General features: G+C 40.2%; 1 protein-coding gene across 2 annotated transcripts in view; it reads left to right on the top strand.

Annotated features, from left to right (window-relative positions):
* Positions 1–20,461, top strand: part of SRPX (sushi repeat containing protein X-linked) — a 49,649-nt gene that overhangs the window by 16,603 nt on the left and 12,585 nt on the right. The window contains exons 2-4 of one of the 2 annotated variants that reach the window (XM_067297649.1): positions 10,671–10,730; positions 17,074–17,265; positions 17,939–18,115. In XM_067297649.1, the coding sequence (XP_067153750.1) occupies positions 10,671–10,730; positions 17,074–17,265; positions 17,939–18,115 (429 nt within the window). The remainder of the gene's footprint in view (positions 1–10,670; positions 10,731–17,073; positions 17,266–17,938; positions 18,116–20,461) is intronic. The other variant, XM_067297657.1, reaches the window with a different exon arrangement.

The following is a 20,461-nucleotide window of genomic DNA, read 5'->3' as shown; positions in this document are numbered from 1 at the left end:
GGAGGGTTATCAGCTGGCTGGAATTTCCTTAATTGCCAGGATCTCTGTGCTTAGATAGATGAGATTATTGCTGTTCATTTGAGCAGTGAAAACCTGTGAATAATTGAGATGAGCTGGTGCCTGCAAGGATGAGACAGAATCCAAGTTCAGATGTAGAATATTATTACTAGTGAATGTTGCTGTGTGAGAGCAGCAAAGAATCTGGTAATGCTTATAAGCGATCAGACCGCAGGAGATGTGTGGACAGACTTCAGAGCCTCTCGTTTTACCTTGTCAAACACAGATTTCAAATTCTCCTACGTCCCGAGCTGCCTACATTTTCCATGCACAACCGTAGAATTATTGTAAATAACGAACGCTTTGCCTTCCTGATCTGCTCCAACTTAGTGCATGTATGTGCTCAGAATAGTAAACGTATTATTATCCAGTGTGAAAGCTGTGGTAGCTGTGTTTTACATAGATGTAATGCAGTGCATTTACCTTCCTTAAACGTAGATTAGCGAATGTACACTTTGTTCAGCTGAACTGATTTACGTTTCAGTGCGTTCATGATGCTTTTTCTCCTCTCTCTGATTGTTAGCGATGTGTGGTATTGTAACTGTTCCTGATCATGAAGAGAGATACTTTTAGGTTTTTAGCATTTATTTACTGGAGAGTTCCTTAGGCAAAAATCAAATTTTGCTGAGTTCTTCATGGCCTGAACAAAGGAAACATTTGTTCTCCAATCCCTTCCCTGTGTGCGTACTTTTAATGCATCAATCATATTTGGAGGCTATAAGAAACTGAAAAGTGTGCTTCTGTTTGTCGTTCTCCCCTGTAGGCTTCAGGTAGGCTTTGCATGGGCAGCTTTCAGCAGACTCTTTCTGATAATGCAGTTCTTAGTGCAGCAATAAAATAAGTGTGAGGTTTGGGTGTTCATCCATCTTCCTGTAACTACACATCTGCTGGAGAGCAAGATTTACCATCCTTTAAGAAGATACAGAGAGAATTACCAGTTTCTGATGAGCGCTTTCTCTGTCTGGTTGTCAAGATGTACCACACATACGCAAAAAATCAAGCTGAAATTCACTTCCTCAAGTACTTGCACAAAGGTACTTCTTCCTAAAAATTCCTTTTCTTTTTTTTTTTAAATAGAAGCGTAAATATCAGGAGAGTGAGTAGTCATTAATGATTATGTATGTATGCACTGCATCCATGCAAGCTCATTCGGTAATAAATTGTGAACTAAATTTTTTTCCTTTTTCTTTTTTTTTTTCTCCCAGAGAAAAAAAAGATTGAATTTCTGCCAGTCAGATTACTGGATATTGTGAACTTTGCAACTGGTGGCTGGCCTATCAGAATGAAGATTTGTCTTCAATGTTGTCTTTTTATAAGGAAGTTTGGCTTTTGGTTAGTGTATCCTGAAGTAAAGGTGATGATGGGTAGCGGTGGGTACCACCAGGGCATCCAGCAGATATATCATTACTGACTAGACTTACACTTTTGTTGTAGGTTCCTGTGTAGCGTTGGCTGGAAATTAAGAGACGGCAATGGAATTATAACTTCAAGGTTTTGGATTGCAATTATCAGGTTTTCCTCCTCCAGCTTTGGCTAAGATTTACTTTATAGAAGATTGCTGCAGACCGGCAGATGACATCATGAGATGTGTCGCTGGGTCATTCTGTTGGTTTCCTGCTGGCATAATGAGCTGCCACTCCCAATATGCAGGGACTTCTTTTGTTGGCTTGTTTTGGGGTTTTGTTTTGATTTGTTTTACTGGATTTCAGTTTATTGCAAGTTCCTCATCAGATGGAGACCTTTAAAGAAGAGGGCATATGCCCGTAGACCTTCTTTTGCCACCTTTAAAAAAATCATGGAAACTAACTTCTTCCCTGTTCTCTGCACCTAGTTATTCAAATGTTTAATTTGGCAGTGATTCCAAAAAACAAAAATCACTGTCCAATCTGAAAAATCAGCATTTCTTGAGACTACTGTTCATGTATGCAATGTCCTCATTTTTCCCTTTGAGCCAAGCTCCCTGCTTGCCCCCCACTGCCCATCTACTTGATGAATAATTGTGGTACGTAACAAGATATACTGTTTAGCAGTCATGGGAACAGGGCCCATGTGGGAAAGAAGGAACACATAGGATTTGATCTGAGTGATATTTACCATGAAGATATAGCAATGCCAGCTCTCAAGTACATTTTTATTAGCCTGTTTAAACTTTTTTTTTTTTTGACAGAAATCAGTACTTTCTTTCAATAGCAGATGCCTTTCATCTGTCTGTTTCACTTCTTTATTTAGGATTACTTAAAAAAAAATCTGTTTTTTTTAATTTATTTTACAACTCAAAATTTATTTAATGCAAAATCTGATGAAATTCTCACTTTTGGATTCAGTCACTTAAAATACCACAAGAGCATCCAAAGCAAATCGTCCAAATTGGGATTCTGGAAGTGCTTCCCCCCACCCCCCACTGAATATAAGGAAAGAATTTTAATGAAGGATATTCAGTTTTTACTGCTTTAAGTTTATAGTGTATGAAAAAAAGTTACCTAAGGCCTTTGGTCCTTTTATGTGTGTATAATGTAAGCAATGTGTGAATGCACTGCTCGTCCTAACACAAAGCACATGATCAGAGTAAAAGCAACTGTATTTGCAGTGGAATATATGGAGCAAACTACAATTGCACTAACGTCCCTGGGCCGTGCGCGTGTGCTGATGAAGGTGGCTGTTGTTGCTCGTTTGCCGAGCAGGGTGGCTGGTGGGGGCAGCAGCCTGGGCCAGTCAGGGGGCCTGCTCGAAGGGGGTTGTACAGGGATTTTATAGTACTGAGTATGCTGGGCAATAAGCTGGCAGGTGAAATTTGGGGGTGTTCACGGAGGGGCAGAGGGTTGCATAACTGTGTGCACAAAAGTGGTCTTCTAAGACGACGTCGTTCCTGAGTGCTGGAAGCCGTTACGGGTAGATGGTGTGTGAGCCTTTGCTCAGCGTTGGCCAAAGCTAGCGCCAGAGATGAGCTCTTTGGGGTGAGCCCACGTGGTACCTGCTCTTTCCGAGGAGCAGGAGCAGAGATGGTGCCTCGGAGCAACTGAGAGCTGCTTCAGTGAGAGCAGACCAAGCGGACGTGGCTTGTCTCGTTCCGCGCATGCGGTCTTGTTGAAATGAATGAGAAACTTTGCGCCAGTAGTATTGTGTTCTTTGTCATGTGGATCAAGGTTTATTTTGTTGGCTGACGTCCATGTAAAGTGATAGTTTCCTCAACCAGTTTAATCTGTTTTGAAACAGCTGCATTGCCTGGTATCGGGCAGAATTTCTTCATACTCATATCAGATCATAAACAGCAAGGACAGAGGGGAGAGATTTTTCTTTTGGGAAAACAACCTGTGCCTGCACTTCTAAAATCAAATTCATGATTTCTGTGTAATTAAATAGTTTGATTCCACAAAGCAAAAGCTGCAGCTAGCACGCAAACATCAGACATCTCTGACCTCTTTTGAACTTGCTAATTATGAAACTTTCTGTCCTGCATTTCACTCGTGTTTTAATTTTGTCAACTTCAAAAGACCTGTGCTTTGTTTTAGTGGAATTTTGTATAAGGTGTCTCTCTTGAAACAAGTTAAAACCTGTGATTTAAAGCATGGTGTTTACATCTTAATAAACACTGAGGCACAGTGAATTAATCTACCTGCAGCCCTGAGGAGCTGCTCTTGGGATTCCTCTCTGTGCCTGCAAGGACTTACACCTGCAAGAAGTGGAAGCAAAACAGTGGCGTGTGGCTTGCGGGTGTGCATAGGAGCCCAAATTTGTGCTATCTGTGTGTATTTCTGTAAGGCAGGGAAATTTCTAGTCATCTCTGGAAGTTAATAATCTGGGCTACTGAACTGCACATAGGATTACTGGGAAAACTGTTAAGCTGGTCTGCGTGAATGAGCTGAGTTCAGATTTAGGGATATGCCATGTTTCTCGTGATACCCTCTACATCTCACTTCAGCACGCCTCTTGCTGGACACAAGGTTGTATTGGGTTATTGTGCTTTAACTTGCTTCCCCTGCATTGCAGAGACACTCTGGGCTACTGATTGAGTCGAGCACAGGAGGTTGAAAAGTGGTGTAGATAGTGGGAACAACTTTTGTGGAAAAAGGAGAGCAAATATTACCTTTTGAGTTACTATACGTTTTGAAGACTGCTTAGTACGAGCAGACACCATTAGATTTTCTGCATTTAAAGATGTTCTTTAATACATTTGCATTTCTATAATCAATTCACTTATTGGGCCAGACTCTTTTCAGTGGTGCCCAGCAACAGGACAAGAGGCAACAGGCACAAACTGAACCATGGGAAGCTCCGTCTGAATATGAGGAAAAACTTCTTCACTGTGAGGGTGACAGAGCACTGGAACAGGTTGCCCAGAGATGTTGTGGAGTCTCCTTCTCTGGAGATATTCAAAAGCCGCCTGGATGCAATCCTGTGCAACGTGCTCTAGGTGACCCTGCTTGAGCAGGGGGGTTGGACTAGATGATCTCTGGTGGTCCTTTCCAACCTCAACCATTCTGTGATTCTTTGAATCCACCTGTAGGAAGATGCAAGGCGAATAAGTAACTCTGGCTATAGCTGAATTGATTTGTCTGACTTTTCCTCCACTACTTGTTCTCCTATGATTTCTCTAACCAAATATATATTTATGTATCTATATATATCTCTGTAGAGATCGATAGATATCTATAGATGGATATATATATATTTTAAGTCTTACAGACCACTTGCAACAAAACACTTGAGTATGCAGACAACTTATACTTAAATCCCACTGAAACCAATGATATGCAAGAATGAGCTTTGTGGAACTGGGACATAATGTTCCATCAGTAAAGAATCAGATAAAAACCTGGCTTTCTCTTTTTACTACCATCATAAAATGATTAAAAGTGTTTTCACACAAATACAAAGTAAAGCCCTCTAACATGAAAGTTATGATGATTTCTAGTGCTTTTTCTGCCTCCTGGTGTATGTGTTCCAGACTTCTGACATCTTAACATGACCTATCCCTGCCTTACTGGAAAAAGTTTTATAGTCAGTTAAATGTAAAGCTAATTTTTTAATTCATTTGTCTGATGTGGCTTCAGGTAGCACAGAATGTAAAACTCTGAGGCAAAAAGTCAGAGGAACTAAATGACAGTGTTTTAACTTATTGATGAAACCTAGTCATCCTCTTTTTTAGCGTGCTGAGGCTGATCAGGTGTTTGAATGTGGAAGGATTTCCCAACCCCTCTCCTGTTTTGAAGAGCTGGTAGAGGGCGTGTGGCCTCTTCTTTCTTTCCAGTATCAAGAATAGCCAGTGCTGATGTCTGCAGACTGGAGAAGATGAACATCTAGGCTCAATTGACTTGCTATGTTTCTCTGTGTGTAACACACACAGTTGCATTAGCAACTGATTTTTTTTTTCACACCGTTTTTCTTTTGGTTATTCTATGAAATATAACTGAAATTGGAAATTGGTGTTAGTACTGTGTTTTTAGGGTTGCTTTTTTTGTTCACCGTTTCCCAGCATTGTACCAAAGACTGGAAATGCACTGATCTTTTTTGAAAGATATATTTAAGTAAATTGATGCTATATTTAAGGCTTCAAACTTCAGTGGAGCATAAAGCTGCAACTGGCATGTCAATCTTAGCTGCTGATTTTTACAATACTTACTGTAATTTTAGGCAGTCCTTGAAAACCCTGAGCAAAAGAGTGTAAGGGGAAAAAAAACAGGCTAAGGAAACTCAGTAGTGTAAAGTGACAAAATATTATTGCCTAAAACATCTGAGCCTTTATTAATGTGTTCTGCAGGAATGTAAGTACAGCGGATATGAAACTTTTCAGTCTGTCTAGTGCTAAACTAATGCAGAGAACCCTGCTGTTCAGAATAAACCAGTACTGCAAGTCCAAGTGCTGTAGCATTTTATACTACAAGTCCTGGCACTGAAGTATCTCAGGGCAGTAAACTGGAAGAAGTTGTGACTGGTTTCATGAGCTACACAGTTGTTGTCTGCAGCTTATTTTCAGTTGATCCAACTCAAAAATAGTGTTTTAAGAACTTCTCATGTCAGTCTTGTGGAAAAACAACTTTGCGTGAGTTGTTCTGCCTCTTACAGCCCACGTTCCTTCTTTTTCTCAATTAGAAAGGATTTATAACACAATAGCACGTTAAATGCTGTTCACATACTGGTCTGTGTACAGTGTCTGCCTGGTGACTATGTTCTTGTGCCCTGATTTGCCCGCAGATCCACATGGGTGAATCTTTGCAGTGTGGAGATCAGTCCTGTGGATATTACCCTGAATTTGCCCATATGGAACCACTTGCATAGTCAGTGGCATGAAGCAGTGGAGCACAAGAGCCCCCATTCCCCTTGTGCGTGCCAGTAATCCCATGGAGCTTGGTGAAGATCTCAAATACTGTATAACTTTACTGAGACCTATATGCAGTTGCAGGCTTTAATGTTTTGTATTTCTCACTGCTTTTTTTTTCTTTTAACATTAAAAAAAAACCCTAAAATCTTATACTGGTATTGAATTTTTGTGCATTTTTTATTATTTTAAACTTTGCCTTGCTGCCTGTCAGAATTGAATGATCCAGTGAGAAAATGCTTAGACAACAGAAAGTTTTCAGATTGGAGAAAGTGCAATGTTTCTCATTTGTTGCAGAGTCAAGATGGCTAAGGAATTATTGTAGCTCCTCCAGCTCTGGAGAGCTTTGAGGTGCTAGGGAAGAACAGAAAGCGTTGTTTTTTTCCCCTCTGATTAAAAGCTTGTTTTTCAATTAAAGCTTAACACTAAGTAATATTTGATTTCTTTGTGTTACCTATCCATTATAGGTGTTTTGCCTGTCATGGCCTGAATTGGTGTGCATAACAAGTGTGGTGGGACTTGGGTCTTGAGCAGTAGCTCTCTGTCTGCTTAGGTGCTTGGGGTGCACAAAGGAGTAATATACTTGAGAAAGTTGGACTTTGAACAAAACTGGGAGACAGCAGAAGTTCTCTCAAAACTTCCTCTGCAATCTCATAGCGTTTGTCTTCCTTCTCTGGCGAAACAAACACTGGCAAATTGATAGTCAGTTTTGGGTAGCAGTACTCTCATCTCCAAGCTTTTGCAGACCTCAGTTAACAGCTGAAGGGAAGGATGATCGGATCTTAGAAATACAGGAAGTCTCTTGTTCCATGTCTGTTTGGATGTGTGTATCTTATTTTTCTTGTATTATTTGCAAATGTGAACCTGTCACTCTATTATATGCTAGCTCATCAATACGACTATACTTCCCTCCCTCCTTCCCTTTTTCAGTGTACTAAGACCCCGGGCCAGGAGACCAAATGCTGGGCTGTTAAGTGTGGAAATAGAGCCATCTGAAGAAAGTGAGAATAGCTGCATTTGCTAGGTGCAGAGTGCTTCGTCAGATGCTTAACTTCAAACACAAACATCTGTAAACAATTTTGAGTGGACTTAGGGTCAAACAAGTAGCCTCCTTGAAACTGGTGAGACCACTTAAAAATTGAGGAAGTGCTAAAATGTTTTGTTGAGCAAGAAGTGGTGAAACAGAGCCTTGAAGACTGATATTAGGAAGTTTGGAGTGGATTTGGCAATCACAAAACACCAACAAAATTGCTCTTGAAATGTTTTGATTTGGATTAAACCTTGTACAAATGAGTTAACTATTTTAAGTGTCTCGCGAGCTTGCCAGTTTGGATACCTAATGTAAATGTCTTGAGAAATGCTCACATTTTTCTTAATAATGAATTATGTTTGTAAGAGGATTTTAACTTCATCAGAATGTCGACCCAGATCACTGTTACAACTCCTCTAGGCCTGTTTTGCAGTCATATCTGTGGATTTCTTTATTCGGTTCAGGTTATTGAGTGGTTGGTGACAGACAGTATTGAGCATTTTTTCCTAGGCTACATGTAGTTTCATTAAAACTGTATGCCTTAATAAAACATTGGAAAGGAGAAAGCTCTCCTATGCAGTCACCCAGTTATAAAATGTAGTGATTATTTAGTGCATGAAGAAGTTGCTTTTTTCCTAACACAAACATGACCACCAGATTCCGGAGGTCAATCTCATAATAGATTCAAGTTGAAAATTAAAGTGTCACTTTGTGGGTTTTGCCTGTACACCACCGGAACAAAATCTGCAGCCAGTTTTTGTAGGTTTCTGCTGCAGTATAAACCATGATGAGTAGTGTCTGTAAAGCAGCATGTTGTTCCTGTCTTTCTTTCTGAAATATCCAGATTTTATGCTATGATAATTTTAGCACTTCAAACATAGAACAGTACCTAATCTTTGCATGGGCTTAGTAATTACGTGTGCTTCGCATAGATTTTTTTCAATCTATGCAAAAAAGCAAAGAAACTTTTTGTTTTATGGGTAAGAAAGCTAAGATAAAATAGTGATCTGTTCAGCATTGCTCACAGAGTGGCAGCAATGGGGAATTACGTTGCAGGCTGCCAAGACAGGAGCCAGCTGCTGACCCAGGCCAACTTTGCTGGCATCCTGCTGCCTAACACAGATGTGCACACCTGGCTCACAAGGCTGTGTCTGTCTGAGCAACGTGGGTATGTGGACGGAGGAAAGAATAGATATGGAGAGAGAGATATGAGGGTACCAGCTTCGGCTGTGTGTGACGATGGGCTTGCGAAGATGAGAGAAAATCCAATGTTTCTTGTGTATTGTGTTTCTGTAAATGCCTCAATGCCTCCATCACAATGCAGATTTCTCCCTTTCATTTTGTTTTTTTTAACCACAATATACATCAAATAGAGCCTCATTTTGGGGCAAGCAGTGAATAACTCTTAAGGATAACTTTCATGAGAAGACTTTCAAAAGCATTTAATCATTTCCCCTCTAAAGAGAAGTAAATAAATAAGAGCTCATGCAGCTTTAACTTTTAGTGATATTTAAGTGCTAAAGTCACTCTGCAATGTAAAATTTGTACGATTCAGAATGGATGTATTGAGATAACATTTTGTAACTCTCAAACTGAGTAATTAGCTAAGAGTATCCCAATTCTGACAGAATAATTGATGCTTAGAGGGGTGTTCATTTACATACCAAGGTCTTCATGAAGCCCTCGGGGAACACAGCTTGCCATTTGTATTATATGGTGAAACTTTAAATGCAGCAAAGTCTACTATTTTTATGTTGAGAAGTTCTTAAGATATCAATGTTTAGACATCAACAATTAAAAAAACAACAAAAACAAACACCCCAGAGAAACAGGTCCCAAGTGACAGGAATTCTGTGCTATATAAAACCCTAGATTTTAAGGGAGAAACTGATTGGAAATTATCTTGATAAGGTCTGAGCTCAAAGCCTTTGGGAGTGGTAGGAGGATTCGCAGTGACAGCAATCAACTTTGACTATACAAAACTTCCCAAACTAACAAAGTGACTTTTTCCAGAGGCTGATAAGGTAAGAAGTAAAATTTCACTGGTTTGGGGGTAGTTTGTTTTGCTTTTTATAGTAAGTGGAATGTGTTGACAGATGCTGACACTAGTCTGGGTGAGATAAAAGAGTTACCGAAACAATGTTTATTCTTGTGCTAAAACATCCAAGTCATTAATGGTTGGCTTTGATTTCAGCAGGAAATTCAGTGCTCTGCACATGAAATCAGCTTGTTGAGGTACTTAAGTTATTGTATTTAGCCCAACTTCAAGCAGCAGCTTTTAAAGACTGTAGCCTTGGACTTCAAAAAATGGCGATTAAATATCTCTGTCGTTGTGATTTCAGATACCATGAGTGAAAAGCTTCTGAAGTTTAGTGCTAAGCCTCCCTAGTATCTGCCTCTTATGTGCCAGATTTTTAGAAAGACTTCTCAGAATAATGATCTGTATGAACCCCTCTTCTTGGAGAAGACTCATCTAGAGTTTAGACTAGACTTTCTGCTCTAAAGCTGCTGATTTTAAAGAAATGTCACATAAGGGTATTTTGAAGGCTTTATTGCTGGCCAGCATATTTTATTAATGGGTTACTTGAACGGTAGTGCTCTAGATGGTTTCTGCCCATGGTAAATACATAATTTTATAAAGCAATTTCTGCCATGTTGCCATGAGCTTATAGCTCTTGCACAGCTCTTTAAAAGTGCAAGAATATACCCTCTCTTTAGTTTGTACGACCACAGAGGACTGGATACCAAAAAATGTTTTTTGATTTGAGTGCAACTGAGGTTTGCAGGTAATGTATCTCAGTGTTTTTGTATGAAGATCATTTATGTCATAAATGAGGGTTGTTCGAGTCATGCACATTTTACTTCAACTGGTTGGCCTGATGGCTGTTAACAGCCTCTTACACTATGGAACCACTTTATAGTGAAATCTTTGATGTATCCCTTCAGTTTACCTCCTCTGCTCGATAGATCAACTTCATCATGGGGGGCTTTCTTTAGCTGAGGAGCTGTGACTTGAAATGTCCAACATGTCATTGCTCCACAACAGCAAGAGGCCTTTATTTCACTTGCTTATCAAATCAATTCATCCCTTCCAAATTCACTATAAACTGGTTTTGCTATAAATCTGAGCTTCAAGGAGGCCGATGCTGATGGCATTGCTTAGATTATTGCATCCTAATCTTGCATGTCTTTTTGCAAAGCCCTCTCTTATTCTTAATTTATATTTCCTTTCTTGCTGCAGTATTTTCTTTTTATTTTGTATTGTAGGATCGGGATATTCACCCCTTGAAGATGACGAAGATGTGTATGCACGCAATAGATACAAAGGTGAATGCTTTGCTTATGTGCTAATAAGGATCAGCTGTTGCTGAGAGCTTACTTCATTTCTTTTCCTGTTTTATAAAATCTTGGTGATCTACCTCCATGTTTTCTTCATGGCTTTTAGATCAAGATTTTATTTTTACTACAGTGGAAATTAGACCAGGTACTGATTGCCACTGTCTTATGCACCTGAATAAATTACTTTTGTACTGCCTTTGCTCTTGGAAAATAAGATTGCTAGTTCATGAAAATCTAGACTAGCTTCTCTTCCTTCTTCATACATCATAGCTAAACCATCAATGATAAGCTGGCCCAAAACCTGGGTCTATTGATGATAATGTATAGAAGTACATGCAAGAGAACTTGATTTTCATGACTTTTTTTCCCATAAAATTGCTCTCATTTCAGGTTAACTTGCAACCTGAAATGTTAAGCAAAGTGTGTTTAACTAATGAACATGTAAATTCTAAAGCAAATTATGTAGCTGTATTAATGAGTCAGTGGACTTGCACTTTTATAAATCAAATTCAGTTTTTCTTCCATATTCTGGAAGAGTTTGCTGTTTATTAAGATTGGGAAGTTTTTGTCACTACTGGTAAATCTTACATTTTCTATGTCCGTTTTCTTAAAGTTTGCATCTGTCTCAGTACCCCCCCCCCCCCATTCTCTGTCAAAATCCCTCAGGACCCCAAACAATTAAGAAACTTAACTTTTATGTCACTTATATGGTAACTGTGGTTTCTTTTTAGTAAACTAATCTGTGGACATGCTAGAAAGTAATTTACTGTTTTGATAACTTGAAAATATTGGGCATTGTGTGTATGTCATATGCTATCGATACTCTAGAGAAAATTAAATAAGAGGTAAGTTTTCAAGTAATTCAGACTTTTATAAGTAGCAGAGAGGAAAGCACAGATACTGCAGATTTGTTGCTGTTTTTATAAATGCCTGATGTTCCTCCCAGTAAAATAAATACTTCAGTATAAAATTTTGCTTGAAAACATGCACCGAAATATTTCTCCAAAGCTTTACTTGGGTAAATGTACATTTGTTTGCCTTTTAACATGTAATCCTCTGCAGACACTTAGAAAAAGAATTCCAGAGGTCGTGAAGAAAAATCAGTGCCAATTCATGCCAGGGCAGGCAAGTAGTCAAAACGTAGATTCTGTCTCAATTCCTTGTATACAGTGATCCAAAATGAATTATATTAATGTCAGCCAAAACGGCACCTGGGTAAGTGAAACACTGGCTCACTCATGCAAATATTAAAAACTCCCCCAAGTTTGGAAGTGTTACTGCCAAATGTTGCGGAAGATCAATGACAGTGTGAAGCTAAGAGTATACGAGGGGAGCATGACAGGCTTGCTCATCATTAGCATACTTATTTAAGCTGGTACTGGGGGGGGAAAGGGGGGAGAGAGACAAAAGGGGAAGAACGGACAGCGCTGCCCGTTCAGACCTTCTCCCCATACATGCAGTCCAGCACTTTGGTTATGACCGATTGCTTGCCTAAAGAAACTTCGGAGTAACAAATAACTAAATGGATTTGCTTAGCTTATTTACACGTACCTAAGTAGCACTGTGTTTTTCCTATGTACGCTAAGCAGTGAGAGCAGGCAGCACAGCCCAGTCCTCTCGAGCATCTGCAAACTAAACACTGCAGGTTATTTGTGGGGGATCGACCCCCTGCCAAACCCTTTGTCTTCATCTGGATGTTTCTCAGCTCGCTCGGCTTTCCAGAGAAACGCTGCGGAGGCTTTCCTTGCCCACAGCATTTTTCAAGGGTCGTTCCCGGCCTCCCTGGTGACCCAGCTGCTCAGCTGGCTGCCGCCCTGGCAAGCCCCAGCCCAGCAGGTCGCTCTGCCGGTGCAGGAAATGCTCGGCTGAGAGCTGTGTTGGAAGAGGGGTTGGGGGAGCGATGCTGCGGAGGCTTTCCTGCGCCGCCCGCCTCAGCTGCCCCCCACCTGACTCAGCCAGGACGGGCTTCCCGCATGCGGCTTGGCCTGTTCGTCGCAGGCTAGTGCCGCTCCCTGCGTGATCCTGGCTCCTGATACATCTTCACAAATGCCACAGTGGTCAAGCTGTAGCCTCAAATGTCCAGGCAATATTGTGGCTTCAGCCAGTCCTGCCTGCTGCGTGCTTTCCAGGGGGTTCAAACACAGAATTGAGTCTCTGAGTAGACATTTTACTGCTAAACGATAACTCAAGTTATTTTATTGCTGAAGAATAATGCAAACTGTCTGTTTAAACAGGAAAAAGAAAAACTAGGTAGGTACGGATATCTAAACACATTGAATGGAACAATGTAGGTGGTGAAGCTCCAGAGCAGATGTCTAGGGAACTTGTATCTTCTATTTCCGTAAGCCTTTGGGGACACAGATGATGCTGTCTTGAGGGAGGGATTAGATTATATGGCCTCTCAGGGCCCCACCCGGCCCTAATATTCCATAAATACAACATGTAGCTGCTCAGCCTTTGAGTTACAATATGTGCCTTTACTTAAAATAAACAAACTTTGATCTAAAACTTTTTGTCTTTTGATGTGCTTTTAGGCACATCAACTCTTCAGGCTATCTGAGGGGTTTTTTTCTTCAATTATATCCGTTGGTCTGAGACCAGATATTTGCCCCCTTATAAACTCTGCCTCACCCATTTTCTTCTAATTGCTTTCAGTTCCAAAGCAAGTGTAATAATGTTTTAGATCAAACAGATGTTTCTCTTAAGCTCTTCAAGTTACCTGCATTCAAAAGCATGTCTGTTTTGTTGTTGTTTTTTTTTCCTAGACATATATCATTTAGTCCAGTAAAAGATCTATGTCTCCGTAGGAGTCTTGCTTTGTTGCAACTATGGTGGTCTACAGAAAGAAACAACACTACTACCATAGGGAATTTTTTTTTTCTTTCAGTATTCCATTTGTGCATTTAACTGCATTTGCTAGCCACTTTCTTTACATGTGCAGCTGTTTACTCCAGGCCAGTGTGTTTGTAAAGCCACAAAAATTCTCAGAAAAACTCAGGCAGTTTGCAATACCTCACACAGATGCTTTTTTCTTTTTCTTAATTGGCCTTTTGATGATGTTGCATAGTGTATTTGTCTTAAAACCCTTTACAAAGTAGATCAGTTGTGCTCATTTGCATTTTACAGATATGGAAAACCTTGAGGCACAAATAACTTGAACTGATTTTCCCAAAGCTTACTTAGCTGTCCTAGGGCAAAAACCCAGCCTATCTGATTCTTCATCCCCTCTGTAGCACCCCTACAGTCCAGCGGTGTTTTGTTTTTTGTTTTTTTACTGACTTCAGGTTTAAAACCTTCTGCAGAACAACTGAGCCCTGCTCCTTAATTAAGGCAGTGATAACTAGCTGCAGTGAATGGGAAAGGCTTTTTTTTTTTTTTTTTTTTGAATTTTAAAGAATTGAAGTTTAGGGTCTCAGGGCATGAGAAGACAAGTGGGACAGAAGAGTTTGAAATTTTGAAAATCAAAGCACTGAAGGGGAGAGAGGGGGTTATGCAAAAGCTGTCGTTAGCTCATGCAGATGAGGAGGATTTCTCCAGAAGGTGGATGTGACCGAGGCTGCCTCTGTCACTCCAGCTCGGAGAACGGTCTGGCTGGGATGCTTGAGCTGGTCCCTGGGTGCCCTTCCTCAGTAACAGTGCAGGGGGCTGCAGAGGTGGGTGCTGTGATCACTCAGTGGTAGCTGAATGACTTTTGCTCCTGTTAGCTTGCACTCCCTGCTCTCCCGAGTTTAATTTGGCTCGCATCAAGCATTAAAAATGTGAACTGCAGTGATGCAGCCTCTAAACAAAGCAGCCCAAGTCAGTCAGTGGGTTATTTAATGCCTTTTGGTACTTACGGGGTAGAGATCAGGTTGAAGGAGAGGGAAGTGAAACTGCTTTTTCATAAATGAAAGGTAGACAGAGGAAGATATATTTGCCATTCAGTACTTTTGGAAGGCAGGACTGTAGAAGGAAAAAGAAAAAAGATTGGAGTGATTGCCTGACTACATCAACAAGCTGAACTGTGCTCTGCCCCGATTGCTGTGTGCGGTTAGACTGGGCAGCTGATTTCCCCATGCTTCAGTTACTGTATATTTGGTGACAATGGGAATAATGCTACTTATGCATCTTTGCAAAGGGCTTTCAGATTTATTGGTTAAAATATGAAAATAAGCATGTCACAGTATAATAAGACTAATTCAGAAACAGGCTACTCTAGAGGACCATGCTTTTAGAGTAGTCAAAAGCTTGATAATCAGTCTTTCCACTTTCACTGGATGCTATTTCTGTTGCTCCAGTAACAGCACTGCAAAATATAGGTGGAAAATCCAGTTTCCATTGGGAAAGTGTAAATATGTCCTAAAGGCATTCTACACTGAATATAAATATGCTATGTATGACAAATATAACATGCGGTATTAACTGTATTTATTTGGATGTGGAGTTGATCTCAGTCATGTAGAAGAATGTGCAAAATGACTGCAGGAATTAAGAGCTAGTAATAAACATCTGCTAAACTGTTGCTGTTTTCTAGAAGTTATTTTTAAATGTCTCCTGTGACTTTGTAAGGACAAAGGCTAAAACTCTTTGTTTAGAGTTTTTTGCATTTTTCTTGCAGACCTCTCTAAGACCTTGCATACCTCCTGCATGTCACACATTGACACACAGGATTTCAGGACTTGTCATCTTTCTCTTTTTGCCTTGCAAACCCTCCCTCCCCCTCGTTATATCCTTTTCAAATCTTGGAGCTGAGAAGGGGCAGGCTTAGTCACTGCTTGTAGAGGAAAGTCCTGCTGAAAAGCTGCCCATTGCAGAAGAGGCATTGCTTGCTCAGTGCACATGCTTGTCAAAGATGAACAAACCTTTTGAAACCTTTGCTGTGAAGGGGAGGTCTTTGTCCAGTGCTGCACCCGTGTAAGTAATGCATCAGTGTCCCACTATGGCATTAAATCCTCACCAGAAGAGGGTGCCTGTATCTGGAATACTTTAGAGTGTGGCCCTAACCAATTACTAAAGAGTCAGTTTTATGAACATCTATTTTTTTCCCCTTCCTTTTCCCACAAATTTGGTAGGAGCACAAGCTATGCTGTCCCAGCCAAATTCCAGTTTTCCTCTGACTTGACAGTTCCATCGCTTTTTGCTGTAGTGGGTCCAGGAGCATCGAGAAGGCAGTTCTCGTAGTGCAGGCCAGGTTTCCGCGACACTAGGAAAATGTAGCCCTCCACCCAGCTTTTGAGGTCAGCGTACAACATGCAAAGTCCAGACTTGGAGAACATTTAGAACTGGATTTAAATGTGGCAGGCTGGGTCCTTTTCTGAATATATGCTGGGTGTATAGTATGCTCATAAAGGAACATCAACACCCTTTTAAAGGATTTGACAAGAGGAAGTGCAGGTATATGTGCTGTGAAATACTTATGTTGTGTTTCAATGCACACATTGCATTTGGAAGCTACAAATTAGTACCGTAAAGAGATGACTAAGTCAGACCTTTTTCAAGAGCTCTTTGTTTAATCTGTTGGAGTGGGCATTTGCCTTCAGATTTAATAACAATGATACTGTACAAATTTGCTGGTAGAAAGCTTTTTTGTTGGTAATATAAAGAATATTAGAATGTTTTAATATGGTGCCATAGACCTGCTAAGAACAACAAGGGAGCTGCTGTTCTTGCAAACTTTACAAGTTCCCGTTCAGCTTTATTCTTGGATGGTAACTTGGGAAATAATTTTGCAAAACTGGAGCCGTACTTAAATCCTGAACGGTTGTTCTGACATGTATACATGCAGACTTGGCCTTTTGGCAATATGATTTACGTAAGTGATACTCTTTGTAACGTGAGAGAGCTCGAACTATCAGAGTTCATCCTGGGCAATGTCTTTTACTGCACTAATTATTCTGGAAGTTTGTTTTTTTTCCAAGTACGCAGTAAGACAGCTAAATGTTGCAAAGATACAACTACAGCTGGACCAAATGACTTCCTAATGCAAACTTTTGCTACCAAAAGTTTTTATTTAAAAAAAAGTCAGATTGTCATCAAACTGTCCACATGGTGGCACACTTACTCCACTGACAAAAACCCATAGACTCCCCCACCCAATATAATGCATGCTGTCTTTAATGTTTGTAACAAAAAAGAGCTACTGGTCTTTGAAGTCTTTGACCTTCTCGTGTAAGAGCACTCAGGAGAACCTCGCCACAATGTCACTTCTCCACTTTTGGGGATTGGTAGTTTTTTAAAAAAGATTTTTCCTTTTCTTCTCTTGACCTTGAATAAAGAAAATGGTTTTATATTTGTGACTGAACCTTTTAGTACTTCATAAAATATTCTGTGTGTTTTTTGTTGTCTGTGCTAGAAACACCATGGTGCTCTCCCATTAAGGTGAAACATGGTTATGCAAACTGCAGGACACCTCAAGGGGAATATTATAAGAATGTGCTGGGTACAAGATGTGACATTCGTTGCCAAAAAGGCTATGAACTGCATGGCCCTCTGCAGCTAATTTGTCAGTCAAGCAAACGCTGGTCTGGGAAAGTATTGTGCAAACGTAAGTAGCTATTATTTTTGTGCATGTGAATTGTTCTGCAGATTCAATAGATGATAAAGTCTCTTCATCTTGGTATTTGGTATAGCTGAAACCTGTGAGCGATAAAACGTGGTGGTGAAAAGAAACATGGCAATCTTTTGACTGTTATTTGTATTTTAAATATTGACAATATGCTTGGATATGTAGATGAGCTTCTTGCTGAAGTGCTTGCAGTTTAAAGGCATAGTAAACATAAAGAGGAGTGGTACAAATACCCTGTTGGCAGAGGATAGATCAGGGAGCATTTAATGAGAGTAGGATTTTGGTTTGTAGGAAGAGTTTTATGACAGAGCCAAATACTTCCTTTAAAATGTTGCTCATCTTGTGTTTTGAAAGCTGGCAGAGTTTGTTGCAGATGTCTAAATGGGCTCTTGAGCTAAAATCTTTTCTGAGAAGAAAGGAATAGGTAAATCATCTTCTTATATAAATATTACATTAGGCAAATACTACATTAATATGTCTATAAAGTTAAATTTGAAATATGACTAATGAGTACAGTGTGAAAAATCTTATGTGAAGCACCACTTGCTCCTGCTGAACATTGCTAGCTGCATCTTTATTTCTGTGCAATACCCCACATTCACAGTACTCTGAAGGGGGATAATAAGTTTCCAGAAATACTTGTCTGTTCCAGAAAAGCGCTGCCCGACCCTGTCCATGCCAACCAATGGAGGGTTCAAGTGTTTAGACGGTGCTTACTTTGGCTCCAGGTGTGAATACTACTGTTCGCCAGGGTACCAGCTGAAAGGCGACCGTATAGTGACGTGCATGGACAACAAAGTCTGGAGCAGCCGGCCAGCCTCCTGCGTTGGTAAGTGGCGTGATCCACCTGCACCCTGGGAAGCCGAAATCTTAATGACTCCCGTATTCGCCAGTGTCCAGACGCTCCACATCAATTCGAGTTGTGGCTCTTTTATCCAGTTTGTGGGGAGAAAAACAGCTGTCTCTATGGGGGAAGCAGAGAGCAGTTTGCCGAGGGCTACAGGGAGCTCTGTCGCTTCATACTTCGAGTCCCAAGGGACTGTTTTTCTAGCATTTATGCCATCAGCTCCAAACACTACTAGGTTAATAAAGACGAGGCTGGTGTAAACGGTCAGCATTTTACAATGCTTATAATAGCTCCTGCTGATCTCAGGGGTAACTCTGTTATAGTTTGTAATTACTGGGCTGCTTTTCTAGCATGCTCTGTGTGCTGGAGTCTATACTCCCCACAATTTAATGATAAAACAGGTTTGAAGCTAAATGCTTTGTCTGGCCTCTTTGTTTCTTGGCATAATGGTCTCCAAGTATATTCAGGGAATACAAATGGGTCACCAACACGGGTCACCAATGGGTCACCAACACGGCTATGGAAAGCTAGACTAAATTTCAGCCCAGTTCACGTAATTATGGCAGTAGTTTGCAATATGTAGTCAGCAGTTTCCTGGTAATCTCAACTGGAGTCATTTTTTATATCTATAAATCAGAAGAGAGATAAGCAAATATTGAGATTTAACTTTTCTTCATACTAATGGGATTTCAGCAGATAAAGAACATTCAGCTGCTGCCCTTGTTTCTGGGAAGTCTCTGATAAAATGTTCAGCAGCCATCCACAAAGAAAAGTATTCTTTAGCCATCTGAATTGGCTACCAGTAATTTAAATTTGTGGGTGGTAGATATTTGTGTGCTCAGTGTTTTTTGTGTATGATAATTTGGTTTTCCTCAAAATGCCTGTGGCTCATTATAGGTTAGCAAATAGCTTTGGAGTCTCTCCATTGTGGATTTACATTCACAAAGTTTGTTATTTTGTGTTCCTGTTACTCACTGTTGTGCAAATGTATAAATGATCCTGCTGCTTAGGTCCAGACTGTTTGTGGGGCCTCTTGTTTCTATTTACAAGTACAAACCATGTCTTTCTCAACAGTGTAGGTGGAGGAAGAAAAACAAACTCTTTTAAGTTTGGGAATGATAAATTGTTGTCCTCTGTATTTCTTGGCACTTCCAGAACCTCATCTGTTTGCAGGGTCGGGGGGCTTGTTGCAAAGGATGCTGCATTGCAGAGTAGAGAGTAAGCAAATGTGTCTTAAGCAAAAAAAAAAAAAGAAGAAGAAAAAAAAAGCCTAGTATAGCACTTACATTTCTTGTAAATCTCTCCAAAAATGCAGGATAGTTGCTACATAGGATAGGATTGCAAATCCCAAGTAATCCAGTGAAACTAATACTATTATTTCTGGTAGCAACACATAGCGTGAAGTTGCCTTCCTACCCTGTGCACGCACACAGTTCTTGTGTACAAATTGTGAGTTATGCAGTTAGCAAAATGTTTAATAATAAGATTATCTTTTGATCTCTTGATAGGCAGGATGCAGATTTCTTGTTAGCAGACATGACTGTAACAGTATAATGCAGTTTGAAATTGAATACACATCCCTTACAGTAATTCACTAATACAGAAAAGCTGTTAGTGAACCGAAGCCTATGACAACTTACCACTGGCCAGAAGAGAACTGGCTGAGGCTAGGTTCTTCAGAGGTTCTTCCTCATTTTCAGCCGTGGAGTAAAATCAAAGCAAGGAGAGTGATGAAATAAAAAGATTAATAAAAAGAGGCAAAAAAGTTGTTTTACTTGTTACTTTTACATATAAGCAATATTAGTAGCACTGTGCACAGTAGGGATGTTACATGTGATTGTAGGCTTGGGCAGGTAAGGTTCATATTGTGAATAGGTAGGGAAGTGACCTGGGGATGCAATAGCTATTAGCATCAAGTAGGGCAAAATTACCAGAGACCTGTATTTATAGCCCTCTTAGAAACATAAGACTTTCCTCCACCTTTTGGTACTGCACTTGCACTGCTTAGCACTTTCACACAAAACCATTTGGGGTTTGCTCACAGTGCAATACTGAAGATCCACGTAGGAAAGGCATCAGGGAAATACTGCTGAAACAGGTATTCATTACAAGAAAAGGAGGAAAAAGGATTAATTTTTTTTTTCAAGAAAATAAGGTGTGCTTTAGCAGTCACTTAAGGAAGACATTACAGACTGAGTTTTCTGTGGTAACAAGCAGCCTGAGCCCTGTCGCCTCACATTAGAGGAAGGACATCCTTCATGTTGCTGAAATAACTGATTAAAAAAACTCAATGTAGAACCAGTTTCAGTTATCAGTTAGCTAAAAATG

The sequence above is a fragment of the Apteryx mantelli genome, chromosome 1 (genome assembly GCF_036417845.1).
Source record: "Apteryx mantelli isolate bAptMan1 chromosome 1, bAptMan1.hap1, whole genome shotgun sequence".
NCBI lineage: Eukaryota > Metazoa > Chordata > Aves > Apterygiformes > Apterygidae > Apteryx > Apteryx mantelli.
This window is presented reverse-complemented; position numbering and strand designations above follow the sequence as displayed.